At 41.8% G+C, this 18,675-nt stretch overlaps 1 protein-coding gene across 4 annotated transcripts; it reads left to right on the forward strand.

Moving 5' to 3' along the window:
* The first annotated feature begins 3,370 nt into the window (after positions 1-3,370).
* arhgap15 (Rho GTPase activating protein 15) lies at positions 3,371-18,458 on the forward strand. 4 transcript variants are annotated; one of them, XM_063498459.1, is made up of 14 exons: positions 3,371-3,474; positions 5,021-5,186; positions 5,619-5,790; positions 5,860-5,931; positions 7,329-7,469; positions 7,563-7,652; positions 7,745-7,843; positions 8,011-8,140; positions 12,794-12,928; positions 13,298-13,396; positions 16,450-16,527; positions 16,924-17,058; positions 17,296-17,401; positions 18,106-18,458. In XM_063498459.1, exons 3-14 carry the CDS (start codon positions 5,701-5,703, stop codon positions 18,287-18,289), a joined length of 1,359 nt encoding a protein of 452 aa, XP_063354529.1. In that variant the 5' UTR covers positions 3,371-3,474; positions 5,021-5,186; positions 5,619-5,700; the 3' UTR covers positions 18,290-18,458. The 4 variants fall into 4 exon arrangements, with proteins under 4 accessions (XP_063354529.1, XP_063354527.1, XP_063354530.1 ...); XM_063498460.1 differs by having other exon boundaries at positions 3,408-3,474; positions 5,145-5,186; XM_063498458.1 differs by having other exon boundaries at positions 3,423-3,474; positions 4,455-5,186.
* Positions 18,459-18,675: the final 217 nt, after the last annotated feature.

The following is an 18,675-nucleotide window of genomic DNA, read 5'->3' on the forward strand; positions in this document are numbered from 1 at the left end:
TTGTGCAGCACGCAAGATAGACAGCGCACAATGTGCTTTGAGGTAGCAGCCAAGAAAGGTGTAGTTTGTGTCTCTGAACACCTGTGTGTACACCTGTGTGGATAAGCATGCTTGTATTCCGAAGGTTTCTCCATGTAACGATCTGCTAGGGAGTGTGGGGAGCCATAGACCCGTCCCCCAGGGCATGAAGCAGGTATGGAGAAGATCCAGGCCCCAGACATCTAGAGGCCCCAGAGTACGAGGACCCAAGGAGGACCACCAAAGGGGGGGGGGGAACCGTGCCACCCTCCTGGGAAGAGCTGAGTAGAGCCCCAAACGAGAGGTCACCCAGCAGCCACAGAGCAGAGGCCAGAGGGGGTTGCAGTGGTGTGCCCGCGGGCTCTGCCGGCAGCCAGCTGCGCCAGAGAGGACCGAGCTTCAGGCCCTGAGGACACCCCACCCCCCGGAAGCGGCCCAGCCGGGCCACAGGCGCCAGGACCCGCCAATCGGCCACCAGGAGTGAGCTGGTACATACATGAGTGCCCAGCCCCAGCCGACAAGAACCACCAGCACACCAACGTCTGAGGGCATCAGCCACTGGCAGGGAGTGTGGTGAGGGGAGATAGGCCTCCGTACTTTGGAGGGCCTGAGATGTTCCCAGAGAGGTGGAGTCTAAGACCCAACCTGACATATAGACACAGACGAACAGGCGCACGCAGACTCAAACGTGTATTCCCACCCCCATATACACAACCAAATACTCGGCACTTACCCAACGTGTAGACAGACACAAATAGACACTGCACAGACAATCACACTCCCCAAACATACTCTATATCCAAGGTCCAGGTACCCCCGCCCCCAGAGGGGCAAGCCGCACCTAGACCCAGGAGGTGTAACCCTTCTCTCTGGGGTGGAGGCAAGCGGACCGCCTCCTTATCTGCAGTAGTAGGGAGGCCCCGCATCACAGACCCCAATCTGACGGCCAGCACCTCTTCCCAGCCCCCCAGCCCTGACGGCTAACAGAACCGGGGTGAGTGAAGACCCCAAACCTCCCTCTGCCCACTCATATGTAGTGTTGCTGTGTGCTGTTCTAAAGTGCATTTAAAACACAGGAGGGCATGGTGCATCCTGCCAGAGAGCAGCACGGCTCCTCCCGAAAACCTTCAGTGTCTATATGCATTAAAATTGAGGGTAGGGCACAAGCGCCAGAGGTGGGTTGGAATACACCGACCGTCCTCTGGATGCTGTAAAACGTGCCCACCCCCAAGGCCCTATATGTATGTGTTATGTGAGAGTGTGAGTAATGTGGATGTCTAGGTTGCAGAATAAAATTGAGGCACAGGTGGCCAGAAGGGGAAAGAGGGGGAGTGCCTCCCCTGCACCCTGGTGACATATCTGCACCCCAAGCCCTGCGTGTGTGGCAGCAGCACCGCCCAGCCCTACAGAGTCCGGGGCAGCCCACCCGACTCCACCGCAGAGAAAACTGCACCCACCCCATCATCCAATCATCTCCCAAACTACACAAGACAATAGACACCCAGGTTGAGTTCATTCTCTACCTCTCCTATATCTCTCCCCCACCTGCAAAGTGAGCTCCTGTAGAGAGGAGAACACCTGCAAAGATATAACAGCCTAATTGGTCATGCTAATGTAATTGTAACCTACGTTGTTGGAGAGAGAAATAACATCATGGAAGAGACATAAAGTGAGTAAAAACGTCCTAAATGCATTTAGAGTTTGTTTTGAACTACAAATTAAATTTCTTTTAGCAATTATTGTTTTTTGTTTTTTTTTAATGTCACAATTCCAACCCTGCTCCTTTACCCGGGCTTGGACCGGCAAAAGTGACCCGAAATAGGCGCTCTGGTGGAGTTACTTTGTATGTGTGTTTATAAGTAGTTTTAAACATTGTGATCCACAAAACAGCATAACAGTAAAAGAAGATCTGACTGCTTTCAGTCAGTGCGGGAGCAGAGGCTTCGCTCATGCGCGATTCATTTGCAGTTTGGACGCATAGGTGTGAACATCTTCTGCCCTGATAGCAGCAGGGGGAGGACTATCCTCCGCCTGTGAGCGCTTTGGACCGGGCAAGGTGCCCACGGCAGCACCGCTACTTGTTGAGAGTAGGAGCGATATGTGCTTTCACATCAAAAGTCGTCATAAATAAGTCTCCAAGAACACCAGAAAAATTCGCCAGATTTGTCGCTAGTCGCTTTTTAGAAAAAAAGTCGCTAAGGGGGTCTGAAAACTCGCTAAATATAGCGACAAAGTTGCTAAGTTGGCAACACTGCTCGCTGCGTTTCTCCAACAGCGCACTTGCAGGCAGCAGCTGCCCCCGCCCCCTCACTCAGTCGCTTAGTGTCTGAGCTCGGATCATACCAATATTAGGGGGGATTTACGCACAGTCGTAAATTCCTACAGTGTGCACTATGTGCTTTGAATATTGTGTGTAGTTTTTTGTTTTGTACAGTTGTCAGCCAGGCATCTAACTATGAAAAAAAATTACACTCCAAAAGACCCCGGGCTTCTGAAAAACAACCCGGGCTTTAGCCCAGTAAGCCACCCCCCCCCGCTCCGCCACTGGTGGACAGCCTTCGTCGTGTCGCTGTGACAACTAATGATCTTTCCTTATTGAAATAATATGTTTAATACAACTACTACACATGTCAGTTTAAAATTATAGAAAGACATTCATTATATTATATAAAATGTTTTGTATCTTTGTGATTTGTCTGTTTCCTTTTCCTGTTGTATAGACTCACTTTAGATCAGCTAACTCTAAATACTGAACTAGCAGCTGGTACCTGTCAGAACGTCTCAAGCTTAACTACAGCATGAAATAAATATTAATAAAATCTGTGCTAACACACAGTTAGCCCATTTCACCATCATTATTGAGATTATGTATAATATCTAAACACTTTGTTAATCATTTATTTAGAATTTCCAAATGATGCCAAAACCATGCCATGAGCCATCAACAGCTCCTTGATAACTTGTGTGCAGTTGGTGTAATATTTATTTTAAAATGGTGAATATATCGTTTGCAATGTATAAAGCTACTGTTATTAAACATGTTATATTATAGTATATAAGCATATTAATTACATATAAGTCACTTATATCTTATAAATTAGATATTTAGGTGGAATAATATTTCTAAAATAATAAATTTACTATGTACTGACACAACAACAGGCCAAAAAAGCCTTGAAATAATCAAAATAATCTGATTAGGTTTATAAATCCAGGGTAAATAAAGTCAGACCGTCTGTAATGTTTGAACACCAGCACTGACAGAAGTGACAAACTGCCCGTGTCTGGTCTCACGAGAGTGAGGTTTGTTTTCAGGAAATGGGGAGGTTGCAGCAGTTGTAGTTTGAGACGTCTGGTTTGAAGAAACCACGTGATGCTTTTTACTTCCTCTGACAGTTAGGCCTCTCTGCGTCTCTTCTTTTGTGATCTGAGACATACAGAGATGGCGGGTACAAGGTGAGTTCATTTTAAATATGAAATCTCATTATTCTGTTGTCTCTGTGATTGGTTTGTTTTGGTGCGTGTCTGCAGGTCTTACCACTGCGTTACTGGGGTTCACATTTGTTTACTTTCTGTAGGCCTCCGCTCACTTCTGGCTGAAATTAAAAATAGGCCAATAATAATAGGAATAACCCTAAATGAGCATAAAGATTTCATTTGCTTATTTATTTAGACTAATCTCATCTCAAGTTAAGGAAACATTATAACAGTCTCTGATTCAGACTATGAGGTTATGATAGTAAGACTTCATGCACGACTGACGGTCCAGCTTCCGTTGTTTGGAGGGTTTCATTTTGTTTCCGGTTAATGAGGCTTCACTTCTCATCATGTCAGTTCTGAGACCTGATCATATTTTTAAGTGTGCTGTTTTTATGATGTGGTTTTATGTCACAGTCAGTTACTGAAACAGCTCAAACCCACAGAACTGCAGACACGAGGGTTGATTCAAACATATGTCAACGTCATAAAAACGAAACGATCAGAGTGTTTAATGTTTTTATTTGCATTTTCTAACACACTAATCAGACATTTCAACAATATATTTAAATTTAATATTGAACACAAAGAGTTCAGGAAGTACATACAAACCATCAGCTTCTTTCTATAACCCCACATACTCCAGCCCTGCCCTCTATTTTTAAATTATTTGATTAACCACATTTTAGGAGGAAGACCAAAGTGTTACGAGATGGTACTTTGACATTTTCATGATACCGCTCGACCTCTGATGTACACGGAACTTTTCATTAAAACTGTTGAAAAAAAGATGTGACTAGGGATTTCAAGAAATGCTGTTTTTTGTTGTTGATTGTTTTTCCATTGTATTCTCCAGGAAAAGTGTAAACTTCATCCTACTCTTTTGTGTGGACATAAAGATATACATGAAAACTTGATGTTTTTAAAGTTGTGCTATTTCTTCTTTTCTCTTATTTCAGTTATTTCCATGTTTGAAGTAAAAATCTCTCTCCCTAGCCCTCCCTCCTCCCCCGTTGACTTTTGAGGGAACTGTTGTTGTGATTTGGCGGTATATAAATAAAGACGATGGTTGTTTACACACCTGACACGTGGTAAAATTCTGTCACCAGAATCATGTTTGTTGATGCTTAGGCCTGGAAGTATCTGCATAACAGTGATAAGAACTACTTGAATTCTCCAGATACTAAGAAAAAGAGCTTCAATGTTTCCCTTATTAACGTCTTTAGAACAGGAAAAATGCTGTTCTATAGTTTAAAAATACACCATCCAGCCATTCATGTAAACCAGCAACAGAACTGTAAATGTCAAGTAACAGTGTGTTTTACATTCCATGCCAAAAGCTGCTGACACTGCCTGTTAAATACAACCGGACACACCCTTCTCTTGTTCTAAGTCCTGGTTAATTTTCCTACCCAGCTTTCCTTATATTGTTTCCCACTGAGATCGAGGAAAACTGGTTAGAAAAGGAGAGAAGAGGTACTATTCAAACATAGCCTCAGTCTTTTCAGCTCTGGTTTCCTTGCAGCTGGCTAGCAGAAAGGCAGACATTGTGTAACTAAAGTGAAGCAAACAGGAAAAAGTCAAACTGTCCTCAGATCCTTTTGTGGATGGAACTTCTGAATGTTCAGTCACTCGGTTTAAACAAACAGGAGGTGGAGGAGTGGATGAGAAGTCAGGGTGGATGTGAACAGGTGAATAGACACAGACACAGACATTTCAGTTAAATTTAACTGATTCTAATATTACATATTTTATTAAATGTATTTTTATTTAATCATGGTTAATTTAACATTAAGCATAATGGGTGTTTAAAAGCTACTTTTTAAATAAATTGTAAAATAAACTTTCAGTGGGGGATACAAATTCTACAAAGTATTTCCCAAAGTACACAAATGAAAAGAATGAACAGTCTATGTACGGTTTTACCTGAGAAAAGGGTTACCTATACTGCCTGAGGAAACATAATATTCTTCATGATTTTAATGGGAAATAAAATGTAATATCATGATACATTTTCTATAAAGTGGATTGTTTAGGAGCATAGAAATATAAATTCACAGACATCAAAACTAACTGTAAAGCTATGAAATGATAAAAATGATTGTTTTGTTTTTCATTTGCAGAATCACGAACCTGCAGAGTACCGTGAAACCACCGGTGATTCAGGCTCCACAGCGCAGCACAGCGACACAGGGAGCCGTGCAGATGCGCATTAAAAACTCCCCGAGCTCCGGAGACCGTCTGAGTCAGTCCAAGTCGATGGTGCTGCAGGAGACCGACCTTCCTCAGAAGCCTGTACGTAAATCACAAAGCAGCACCAGCCTGCAGGAGACGCTTTTGTTTTAATGAACATGTCTTTTGCAGATCTCTCGACATCGCAGGAATCAGTCTCAGCACAATGTTGTGGTAGCAGGAGCTGCTACATTTGAACCTCTGGTAATTACAAACTATATAATCATTATATTCCTCCTGTTTTCAAAAAGTTCCTTCACAGATTCGGTTTAATCTCCTCTCTCCACATCTGACTCCCCCACATTCACTCTTCTGTAAGATGATCTTACTTTGTCATTTTGCTTTCCTTTTTTTTTTGCGATCCACAACAACTGATCCCAGTGCAGATTGGTCATCATTTATGAAAACAAAAAAAATCTACTTCCCAATTAAATGAGTGAATGTTTCAACGACAGCACAGTGGCGTACGAAACAGTGATTAGCACCGTTTCCTCACAGCAAGAAGGTCCTGAGTTTGATTCCACCACCAGTCTCTCTGCGTTAGCCCTGTGACAGACTGGCGACATGTCCAGAGTGTACCCTGCCTCTTGCCCTATGGTAGCTGGGATAGGCTCCGCATTTGACTTAACTTCATACAAAGTGTTTTTGGTGTTGTTCTTTTTCTTCAGTTAGAGAAACCTACTTTGTCTCGGGCTTGAACAAATGCATTAAAGCCTGTGTGAATGTCTGTTCATATATAAAAGTAGACCTAATACTTTCTGTGCCCAGGTTCTTATGTGTGGAAAGTTCTACTGTTGAATAAAAATAGATAAGATGATAAGTAGATAACACTTTATAATACAGCCTGTGACTAAGGGTGTAATTCCCATAGAGTTAAATAAAATTTTACATGACATTACTATGCAGTTATATTTAGCTACAAGTACTTACTGGTGGATGTACTGCAATGAAGGGGTAAAAGTTCAAGTTTTTACAGGAAATAAGAAATATTACACTGAAAGTAATGTGGAGTTTGTAACTTCAGGTATTTTAAAGGAAAGAAGAAATAATTATACTGAAGGTAACTTTAAGTACTTTGTCATTTTTGTGTAATTAAGTAGATAAATATAATTTCTCCATCTTAAACTGTAATTGCACTGTTCTTTTAGGGGCATTAGGTAGTAGCTTAACCTTGTCCTTTTACATTTTTATTATCCATTACATTGAATACATACATATGGCTATCCAAATCTGCATGTCAGATTTGGATAGCCATCTGGTTGGAACTACTGGTGAGGCCAGGAACGTTCAAAGCTTTAGAAGTGGCTTGTTCTGATCCCCACAAGTGAGTCTGATTATCGGTGTCTACAGAAGGTTCACTGACATCTTGGTTTGGTTGACATATGGATTAAATATGCATGTCTGTTCATTCAGATTAGTTTTTCACAACTAAACATGTTTATTTTAAAATAGATTTGATGTAAAGTCCCATGTTCAGTTTGTCTTTCTGGGTTTCTGATGATTTTCCTTCCCCCCCCCCCCGCCCCGCCCCACTCTACTCTCGACAGCATATGTATAAAACGTCTGAACACTTCCTAAATTTCCCTTTTGTGTGCTTCCAGGTGGATTTGAAAGGTGAAATCATGAATATGGCTAAAATTTCAGAGAGTGGTAAGAAGCAGAGGAAGAACTGGTCTTCAGTGTGGACTGTGCTCACCTCAGACCAGTTAATGTTTTATAAAGACAAACAGGAAACTGGACAGGTATAAAAATCTTTCATCACTACTGTCAGTATATCTCTACTTATATTTATGTTTAACTTGTGTGACCCATCACATTACTGTCTTTGCGCTTAGAAACCAGGAGGTAAGGCTGATGTGCTTCAGCTGTGTGGAGCAGTCATTGAGTGGAATACTGAGAAATCAAGCAGGAAAAATGTCTTCCAGGTGAACACTTACCTGCTGCTGATGGCTTATTCTCTCTGGTTATTTAAAATAGATGGTACAGAAATGAACTATTTTCTTTTTACCTGTTCTAGATTACAACAAGCACAGGAAGTGAGTACCTTGTCCAGACTGACAGTTACTCCACTGCCAGCAAATGGTACGACGCCATCAAAAAGACTGTCGACTCTTCAGTAAGAAGTCCCCACCCTTTAAAATCATCATTATATTCCTTGTTCATTAATTCATTATTTATAAATTGTTTCTGTGCATTTTGTGAATTTTTTTTCAAAAGGACAAATTGATCACTTATTAATAAAACCAATCTTCCTGAGATTGCGTGTACCTCTTTTCTGCTCAGACTAAAGAAGGTTTTCCTCTGCGGAGATCAAACAGCACTGACTACCTGCCCAGACACAGCTCCCTACCTGGATACGGCTCTGCTTCTCCTGGTGTCAAACAACGTAACCCGATACACCGACGATCCATCAGTGAGTCTGAGGAATAATGATTTGTATTTATACAAAGCAGCAGTAAGCAGCTAAAGGGACAGAAACCATTAGTGTGTAAAACATGATTCACATCTAAATTATCATGACTGAGGTGGAAAGCAGCTGTGCAACTCTTAAAAAAAGTTAAGGTAATAATGTCACGGACTCGGGCGCAGACCAGCTGAACTAGTATTACAGTCACAAGTGTATTTACAAACACACCATGTGAAATTATATACAGTGTATGGGGGCAGGGACTTTCATTGGTCCAAGGGAAAAAGGGAAGAGAGTCCAAACACGCTCCGCTCGCATTTGTCTTTAGCACTCTCACCTACTCCACGCCACGCTGCCAGGGAAACAGATCCAGGGATAAGGACGAGTCCGGGAGTCTATGCACAGGAGAACCGTGGTTAGAATAAACTGAGAAATCACGCAAGAAACAGATTATCAGAGCTGTACTGACGAGAATAACTCAACAATCCAGCAAAGACGCCTTCTGAGCCCTCAGCTTAGAAATCAGGCCAGGAGTCCAGGTAATCAGGCAGATTCACAGCAGCTGCATGGGCCAAGGGCGGGAGCCCAGCTGAGCTCCGCCCAGGCAGACAGGTGAGAGACAGGAAAGGGGAGAGAGAGAGACGCTCAAAACAAAATGTGGCCTGGAAATTAGGTCAACCAGGGAGACACGGAGACCATGACAAATACAGTCCTTGGACCAGTCAGTACGGGGTTTATGTGTATTTAGCCATGGATAACCGAGAACAAAGGATACAAGCGTCGTCAAACAGAAAGGAACTAATCTTTTCAACATGGTTGCCGGAAAGGGAGATCTGAATGGCAATATATATGTCAATATAAACCTGACACTAACACTGGAGTCTATGTAGGGAGACGTCCTCAATCATGCCCCCCAGCATTCCTGCTGCTACTGACGGACAAGATCTTTCGGCCACGTGGGACAGGTGTCTGCATAGTGTCCTTATCTGCCACAATAAAAACACTGACCATGTCATTTCCTGCAGTCTGAGAGCGAAAGTTGGGCCTGGCCAAGCTGCGTGGTCTGCTCTTCCTCCTCTGCTGGCTCGTCTCTTCCTGGCCTTTGTTCCGCGGGGTCAGCCCCTCATGGATCTGTCAGGACTGGAGACCTGTTTACCATATACCTGCATGTTGTCATCAATCCTAACACTCATGGAAATCAAAGCATCCTACTCACTGGAGTTGAATGCTACCGTGCAGTGACTTCTCTTCATAGTGAAAATACAGCTCCCAGCTCTATCTCTGTACAATGGTGCTCAGCTATCTCCACATGTTCCTGTAAATCTCCTGGGAGACTTTCACCTTGACGAGCTGGATTACTGACTGTGTTCCTCAACGATACAGTGTCAGCTACTCTGTTAAGTAGAGAGCTATTGACAAGGCTGATCAGCATCAGGATAGCATGATTAGTCAGGAGGGGTGGCCAGCACCAAGGCAGGAAACTCTTCAGGCTGGATTTGCACCAAAACACAAACACCACTACACACACACACACACACAAACATGCACAGACCAGGGGTCCGTTCTTCGTACCTCGCTTACTACATCCAAGATCAAATGACACATCCAAGATCAAATCATCGCGCTAACTTTGAGCTCGCTAATCCGGTTCTCCGAACACACCTGTTGTTGACGATTAGTACAGCTGGATGAAGTAATCTGAGATCACTGGGTGGCTTAAAAGGGGCTACGCATCGATAGTAGAAACATTGATCGGCAACCCTTTGATTGGTCGGCGAAGATGTCGAAGGAGCGCGCTCAGTATTTCACGGCAGCAGAGCAAGAACTCTTGATTGAGGGATATCAGGGGTTTCAGAGTTTAATTAAAACGCAGGGGAACACTGCAAAGGCTGCAAAAGCAAGGAGAGAGGGCTGGCAGAAAGTTGCTGACAAATTAAACTCGTAAGTGATCCATGATATTACATTATATCATGTGATATTATATTATACCACATTATATTATATTACATCATATCCTCTTTCACATTAGAGCCACAACAGGACCCACTAGAACATGGGAACAAGTAAAAGTGAAATATAAGAATATTCTACAGAATGGTAATATTTATCACTTATATTGCTTTTAGTCTCTTGAAAAGAGACCCTGAAATAATCTGTTTGTTTGTTTATAACAGCAACCAAGAAAAGGGCAGAGCAAATAAAGACAGGTGGTGGTCCTGCACCCCCTCGTCACACCCCGGCTTTCTGTACCGTGACATTTATTGACATTGTGGGTTTTCTTGTGTGTAGTTTTACACAACACTCCATCACTTTTACCTGTTCCCATGCAAGGGGTGGCTGAAGCATGCACAGTAAGTTGGGAGATATATCTATCTATCTATCTATCTATATATATATCTGTATAGAGAGAGAGAGAGAGAGAGAGAGAGAGAGAGAGAGTGAGTGTGTGTGTGTTAAGTAAATAACAAAAAAAGCGATATCTCTCTATGAGCACACTGTCACGCTGAGCTAAAGGAGCCTGTCTATCCCGCAATATACGCTGAATTCTGAAGACTCTCCTTATCAATCTTGCACCTTCCGCAATGGGTTGCTCGCGTACAAACGGACAGGACATGGCTGCGACAGAATTCCCAAATCCACCTTCGCTTTTATAGCCGTGGTCTCTCATCTTGATTACACGAAGTAATTTACTATTACTACTCTAAAATATGAATTACATCTGACATAATCAAATACATGACAAAGAATGATTAATAGTACATTTCCCTTTTTTTCGGAAATGACCTGTATGTATCTGTATGATATCAATAAAAGAATCAAATGCTGCATTGTATTTAGTTACATTGATAATATTTATTTATGGTAAAACAGTGGAGAAATATCGCTGTTGCTTTCGTATAAATGCAGCGGACATACCTGAGTGGCCGCGATCTAATCCTGTTTACATAAAGTAAGCCTGCTCCCAAGCAGGTTTACGCTTACGGATCTGTTGCTATGACAGCAAGTCCCGGATGAGCTTCGGAGAACTGAATGATCCAAGATCACGCGAAATCGTCAACAATCAAATCCGGCTAACTTACTTAGCGAGGTATGAAGAACGGGCCCCAGGAGTAGAAAACACAAATACAAATACAACACAGACATGGCAGGTCGACTGGCGAGGAATGGCGGACCATGACAGAAAAAGACTCGATGGTACTAAAAGTAGCTGTAGATAATGTTACATCTGTGTGATGATTATGGGTCATTTTGGCTCTAATGGTTAAAATGTTATTTGTGAAGAAGTGGCTACAGTGCTGAAGGCAAACCTAGGGTTGTTCTTATTTTTTATTTCTCCAGGCTAAATGATGATCCTCTAAATTTGTGACACGCCATTTCCTCTCCAGCTTACGAGTTATCTGCTTTAGGCTACGTGTTTGAGAATTATACCACGGAGTCAGGTACTTCTGATTTGAGGCCTTAGTTTTCACCGGAGCTACAGTATCCAGAGTCGTACGTAGTGAGGAGGTAAAATTATTAACAAGATGATCGACCTCTGTTGGAGTAGCGTTCAGGTAGCTGCCCTGCTCTGTGTTGGTACAGGGCATTGAAGATGATAACAGTGGGTGGATTATATTCTTAAACTTAGTTACAGCACTTTCAGAAAGACATCTACTGTGATAAAGTCGACTCCCCACTGCTGTGTAATCAATTATTGTAAATGTAAATGTTATCAGGAAATGATCAGACAGCAGAGGGTTTTCAGGAAACACTGTTAAATGTTCAGTTTCTATGCCATATGTTAAAACAAGATCTAGAGTGTGATTAAAGTGGTGGGTGGGTTCTTTTACATTTTGACAGAAGCCAATTGAGTCTAATAACAGATTAAATGCCATGTTGAGGCTGTCATTTTTAGCATCTACATGGATGTTAAAATCACCCACAATAATTATTTTATCAGAGCTGAGCACTAAATCAGATAAAAAGTCTGAGAAATCAGAGAGAAACTCTGTGTAAGGCCCAGGTGGACGATAGATGATAACAAGTAAGACTGGTTTCTGAGTTTTACAGCTGGGGTGGACAAGGCTAAGCATCAGGCTTTCAAATGAATTAAAAGTCTGTCTTGGTCTTTGGTTGATTAATAACCATACCATCAGAATATGGGTGATGAGAAACATCATTTAAAGTTAACATTGAGAAACATTATTCTGAACATTATTCCACCATAGTTTGTTGCAGATTGGTGAACCTCTGCCTATTTTCACTTCTGAGAGCTCCTGTTGTGCCCAAACTGTACAAAGATTGGCTACAATCTGTTTGCATCCATGAAAACGCTGTTGTGATTGGATACAATTACCCTGATTAGCTGCAAATTGTTCCTGCAGCTGTTTCTTTTTAGTACCTCTTACTTATCCAGCTTTTTGTTTCTCTGTCCCAAGAGCTGATGTTTTGCTCCCATCTAATTCAAAATGAGCGCATGTGTGTGTTTTCTGTTCTATTGTGAGTAAAATATGGCTTTATAAGATTTGAAAATAATTCATTTCTGTTTTTTTAATCCCTAACCCTTTTACATTCAATTCAACTTAATTCAATCCTGTTTTATTTACACAGCGCCAAATCACAACATCACTTGTTTTACATAGTATCTCAAAGCTGTACCTCAACCTGTTTCTTCTGTAGACATGTTTGGCAGCTCAAAGCTGAAGCACAGCGCCTCAGATAGTGCAGACAAGAATGGAGTGAAAAACAGGCTGAAGAAATTCATCATCAGACGTCCATCCATGAAGACTCTACAGGAGAAAGGCCTGATAAAAGGTTTCTGCTTGTTTTGCTTCGGCCTTTTTTCTGAAGCCTTGTTTTCCAGTCGTGTTTTTATGCTTGCTTCCTTTCCTTTAGAAATGTCTTTTTTAAAAATTAAAACTTAACTAACAGTTTGGATAAATTTTGTTTCAACAGCATTGCTGGCAGACTAGAGAGGTTTAAGAAATAAAATAACATCATGTTTTTAGATACAGTATGTTACCTTTGCAGAAGCTTTACAGGTTCGGTTTTACAACCTAACCCTGGTCCTAACACAAGCTTAAAATGATTTTTGTGAGTGAACTGGCTTTCAAAATGTGCTTAATATAATAATTAAGTTAACAAAAATTGTAATTGATCAAATTGTTATAACATCTGTCTCAGATCGAGTGTTTGGCTGCCATCTGTCGAGTCTCTGTGAGCGTGAAGGGAGCACAGTACCAAAGTTTGTTCAGATCTGTGTGGATGCCGTTGAGAAACGAGGTACGTTTACTGATACTGAAACTCAGAGGCACTACAGCTTAGTTGTTCCCCCTCCTTTGTCCTCCTGTCTGTCTCCCCCCCCCCCCCCCCCCCCCTCCAACGAGGAGTTAAACAGTCTGATGGCGTGTGGGACAAAGGAGTTTTTAAATCTGTTGGTTCTTGTCTTTGGGAGAAGCAACCTATCACTGAACAGACTCTTCTGGTTGTTTATGACCGTGTGCAGAGGATGCCCAGCATTGTCCATAATGTCCAGCAGTTTCTTCAGTGTCCTTTTCTCTGCCAGTGACACCAGAGTGTCCAGCTTCATGCTGACCACAGAGCTTGCTTTCCTGATCAGTTTTTTCCAGCCTGGATGAGTCCTTCTTTGCTGTGCTGCTCCCCCAGCACACCACAGCATAGAAAAGTAGGGGAGACCGGGGATAGTTGTAACATTTTTGACATTTTTGTCTGTAGCTTGGAGCTCTTTTAAGGTAGTGGATTCAAAATGTAAGTAAGTATTTACATGTCTCTGCTATTAAATAGTGCAGCTATTTTCTCTGCAGCACAATTACCCATTGCATGGTATGGTCTCAAACACAAAGAGTGAAATGTTACAATTAACCCCATAGTCTGGGTTAGTTGTAACATATCCTGGGGTGAAATGTAACACAATGAAATAAGGGTACTGACAAAACATTAACATGTAATCTTTGTTTATTCAACACATGAATGCACTTAGAGCCATTTATGTAGCTGTGTGTGTGTGTGTGTGTGTGTGTGTGTGTGTGTGTGTGTGTGTGTGTGTGTGTGTGTGTGTGACAGAATGCAGAAATCTAGCTTTTGAACATATTCCAACCCCCCAAAAAAAGACAAATTATGGAATTTTCTGCAGCTGAATATTTCATTAATTTTGGTTGGTCTTCCTTGAGTTTGGCCTCATTGGCTCAGTGGGCATTATAACCTACAACTCTTGCACCAACTTTTGAACATAGCAATGAAGCTGAAAAAATGTAGTTGTGTACCAGCATCGCAATTTCATTACTTTTTATCACGGCTTACCTTGGTGTGGTTTGCAAAGTGCTTCAGAAAGATGAGGAAATCTGTTTCTTGCACCCATCCTGATTTATTTCCACTACCAGTACTTCCTACTGGTCCATCTCTGACACAGTGGTCTGGATAATGTATGTGTGGGAACACAAACAGAGGTTGTGTTGCCAATGGCATTAACCACATATACAAAGGCGACCAGTGAACCTCTCTCTGCTGATGTCGTTGCCCCAACTTGTTTAGTATAAGTTAAAGTAATAGTGTGGTAAGTTGTAACATCTGCATTATTGTTACAACTAACCCAGACTGTTGCTGTTACAACTGACCAAGACTCCTATAGCCATGAACTAGCTAAGATTACAGCCAACGGCTAAAACATTAGCACTAAAGACCTACACAGAATATATCCCCATAGACATACAAATAACATAATTTAAGTTTGATGAGTTTAACTGCAAAGCAGATAATGCTATTAGAAATTGAAATAAAGTAGAAAAACGTACTTTTTGGCATACAAATGACTTTTTTTCATGTTAAATTGTCTGTGTTTGACAAAACGTGCTGATTTTTCACATGTGATAGCAGAACTGAATTGGGCATGCACAGGATGAGTCACATCATTTGAAACTTAGCCCTGATTGGAGAAATTGGAAGTGTTACAACTGACCCACGTTACAACTATCCCCGGTCTCCCCTACTCCAGCAACCACTGACTGGTAAAACATCCTCAGGAGCTTCCTGCAGATGTTAAAAGACCTCAGCCTCCTGAGGAAGTACAGTCGGCTTTGGGCTTTTTTATCCAGTTTGTTATCCACCCACAGCCCGAGGTACTTGTACTTGTTCACCACCTCCACCTCCTCTCCCTCTACCTGAACTGGCAGTGGACCTTCTCTGGACCTCCCGAAGTCCACAACCAGTTCCTTGGTCTTTGAGGTGTTGAGTTGCAGGTGGTTTGTGTGACTCCATGCGACAAAGTTCCTCACCAGACTTCTGTACTCCTCTTCCTGATTATCCCAGATACATCCCATGATGGCTGTGTCGTCTGCAAATTTCTGAATGTGGCAGGATTCAGAGTTGTAGCAGAAGTCAGAGGTGTACAGGGTGAAGAGAAGAGGGGACAGCACAGTTCCCTGTGGTGCTCCTGTGCTGCTGACCACAGTGTCAGACGTGATGTCCTTCAGCCTGACGTACTGTGGTCTGTCAGTGAGGTAGTCGGAGATCCAAGCCACCAGGCAGGGGTCCACCTCCATCCTGTTCAGTTTTTCCTGAAGCAGACAGAGCTGGATGGTATTAAAGGCACTGGAAAAGTCAAGAAACAGGATCCTGACCGTGCCTTTTCCCCCATCCAGGTGTGAGTGGGCTCTATGTAGGAGGTACAGGATGGCATCCTCCACTCCGACATCCGCCTTGTATGCGAACTGTAGTGGGTCCTGGGCATGTTGTACCTGTGGTCGGAGGAGGATGAGGAAGAGCCGTTCAGTCTGTTACTGTTATTGTGTGTGTGTAACTGTGACCACATGATTTCTTTTGGCATTATTCTGATTGTAAACACAGGTACAGTGGTATGAAAACGTGTTTGCACTCTTCTTCAGTTCCATCTGGAAATTAAGAAGACTCAGATTCATGCTGACCAGTGCATGAGCCAGAGTCCAGTTTCTGCATCTCTGTGAAAGTTAAAAAGTGCTTCTGCATGGAATTGTTGTATAAAGAATGTGCTGCCATCTGTTTGTGACCTCAAACTGAAGCGCACTCGGGTTCTGCAGCAGAACACAGCAGCAAGTCCACCTCCGAGTGGCTTAAGAAAAACAAAATGAAGAATTTGGAGTGGCCCAGTCAAAGTCCTGACCTGAACCCAGACCTTATAAAGCCAGTTCATGCTCAAATAACCTCAGATGTGCTAAAATTCCTCCACAGAGCTGTAGAAGATTCATTGCTAGTTATCACACTTAATTGCACATGTACATATGGATCTATTGAATGAGCTCAGACTTAAATTAAGGTTTTTAATAAAGTGCATCTCTTTGCAGGTCTGGAAGCTGATGGGATCTACAGAGTCAGTGGAAACCTGGCCACAATCCAGAAACTTCGCTTCCTCGTCGATGAAGGTCAACTAAACAGTAGCTTCTACAGTAGCTGTAAAGTAGTTAATTTCCCTTTCATTTATGAAAATGGGTTATAATTAATCAGCGTAAGTCTTGCATTGCCCTGACAAAGCTATGGGATTAAAACAAAGAGTCAAACAATGCAGGTTACAAAATGAAACAGAATTTTATTTAGAAATTAAACCTCGATACACAGCTAAGCAACTAAGTCAGTCAAACAAACCCATCAAAATAGTGCTTGTGGCATGAACTTTTACCAATAATTTATATCAAAATGTATTAAATCCTCCTAAGTAGACTCCGAAGTTAAAAACCAATATGTAGAAAATGGTACAAGAATGTGCTCTGACCTCTTCTCATAAAATTCTGCTCAGTAATATTTCCATGGTTGTCCCACAGAGGAGGATCTAGACCTGGAACACAGTCAGTGGGAGGATGTCCACGTTGTCACCGGAGCCCTCAAAATGTTTTTCCGTGAGCTGCCAGAGCCACTGTTTCCATTCAGGTTTTTCCAGCCTTTTGTGGAGGCCATCAGTGAGTAAAACCTGCCTTTGTTATAAATCTTCAGTTTGTGATGACTTTACAAAATGGGTCTTTTATTTCTGTAATCTCTGCTGCTCTTGGTCAGGTCACTTTAAGAATGAGACTTGTATTTGGACAGAATCTATAGACTGCTTGAACAAGACTCCCCCCCCCCCAAGTTTAAAAATGTTTAAACTTCAATTAGAAACCTAAAGGTTAAACTAATGCTGCTGTCATTTGTTTTAACAGAGATCAAAGAACCCAAACAAAAAGTTCAGGCCATGAAGAAACTGATACAGCAGCTGCCCAAACCCAACCATGACACCATGAAGCTTCTCTTCAGCCACCTGCACAAGTAATCCAACACACACCTGAACCTCACCTGTTAGGAGCATTTACAGTGTTCAGGCTGATCACTGTGGAATAAACCACTGCACATATTACTTTACAAACAAGTGACAATTCTTACATTCCTGTCCTTAAATTTGGCTTTTATCTTATGTTTCTTGTATTTTGCACACCGCTGTTGCTTGTGAAGCTTGCACACAAGAATTTCACTCACATGTGCTGTGACAGTTCACACAATCAGAAAGGCACCATCACAATATCAGGCATATGGCACTTTGATTTAGACAAAATGATCAGATCAAAGACTGAATACCTTTGATCTGATGACAAGAACAGTCACCTCAAGGTTTTTTTTATATTGTAAGAATATAAATCCAGAGAAAAATCCATCATACAATGTCCTATAAACAAGCACTTGACAACAGTGGGAAGGGAAAACTCAATTTTTAACAGGAAGAAACCTGTTAAAGGGAGGGGCAGCCATTTGCTGCAACTGATTTAAACATGTTAAGCAGTTTTGTTTTGGCTTTGGATTACATAATCTCACATTGAAAAAGTTTACTATCAATATTCAGAAAAGAACCTGGATTTCCCTGGGGTGGGGTCGTATTTATAAACTCAGGATGGGTAGCACACAGTACACTGTTTGATGCTTTGTTAGCTCATTTAAAGGACATGTTAACTTTTGCATTTTCCTTTTGGTTCTTGCAGAGTTCTGGCCTTTTCCAGGAAGAACCTGATGTCCACTCAGGGCATCGGAATCGTGTTCGGTCCAACGCTGATGTGGCCTGAACTGGATGCCGGAAACATGGCGGTCAACATGGTGTATCAGAATCAGATTGTGGAGTTCATTCTCACTGAAAGCCAAGAAATCTTCAACTTGGACAGGAAGTAAAAGGTGCTGAGCGGGACCAAATCATCTGATGGACTCACGTTTACAGATATTAGAAGCCATGTCTGGTTTGGGCCGGGATGTAAAAACTGGAATTTTCAGAAGATATTTTGTCAGAGTTTATATTGTATTAGCACAAACAAATCTATAATTAAATGTTCTGACTGTTTTACCTCTGCCACAATCGGTTTTGTTTTCAAATACAAAAATATACAGTACTCCAATAAATCATTCTAATGATTTTCTGTATATTTGTAACGTACCACTGAATATTTAAAACATATCCTAGTGTCATTATAAAATTCAGCTGCATTATCACAAAATTAGCCTGCAGAGCAAACATGTTTTTATTTATAAAACAGAATCGTAGTTATTTCAAATATAGCATT

The sequence above is a fragment of the Pelmatolapia mariae genome, linkage group LG16_19, assembly GCF_036321145.2.
Source record: "Pelmatolapia mariae isolate MD_Pm_ZW linkage group LG16_19, Pm_UMD_F_2, whole genome shotgun sequence".
Lineage (NCBI taxonomy): Eukaryota > Metazoa > Chordata > Actinopteri > Cichliformes > Cichlidae > Pelmatolapia > Pelmatolapia mariae.

What these genes read in the sequence shown, in the direction of transcription:
- arhgap15 (XM_063498457.1), top strand. An exon ending in GCCTTTTGTGGAGGCCATCA is followed by an intron (nt 17,059 to 17,295) that starts GTGAGTAAAACC and finishes TTGTTTTAACAG; the next exon opens with AGATCAAAGAACCCAAACAA. An exon ending in CTCTTCAGCCACCTGCACAA is followed by an intron (nt 17,402 to 18,105) that starts GTAATCCAACAC and finishes TGGTTCTTGCAG; the next exon opens with AGTTCTGGCCTTTTCCAGGA.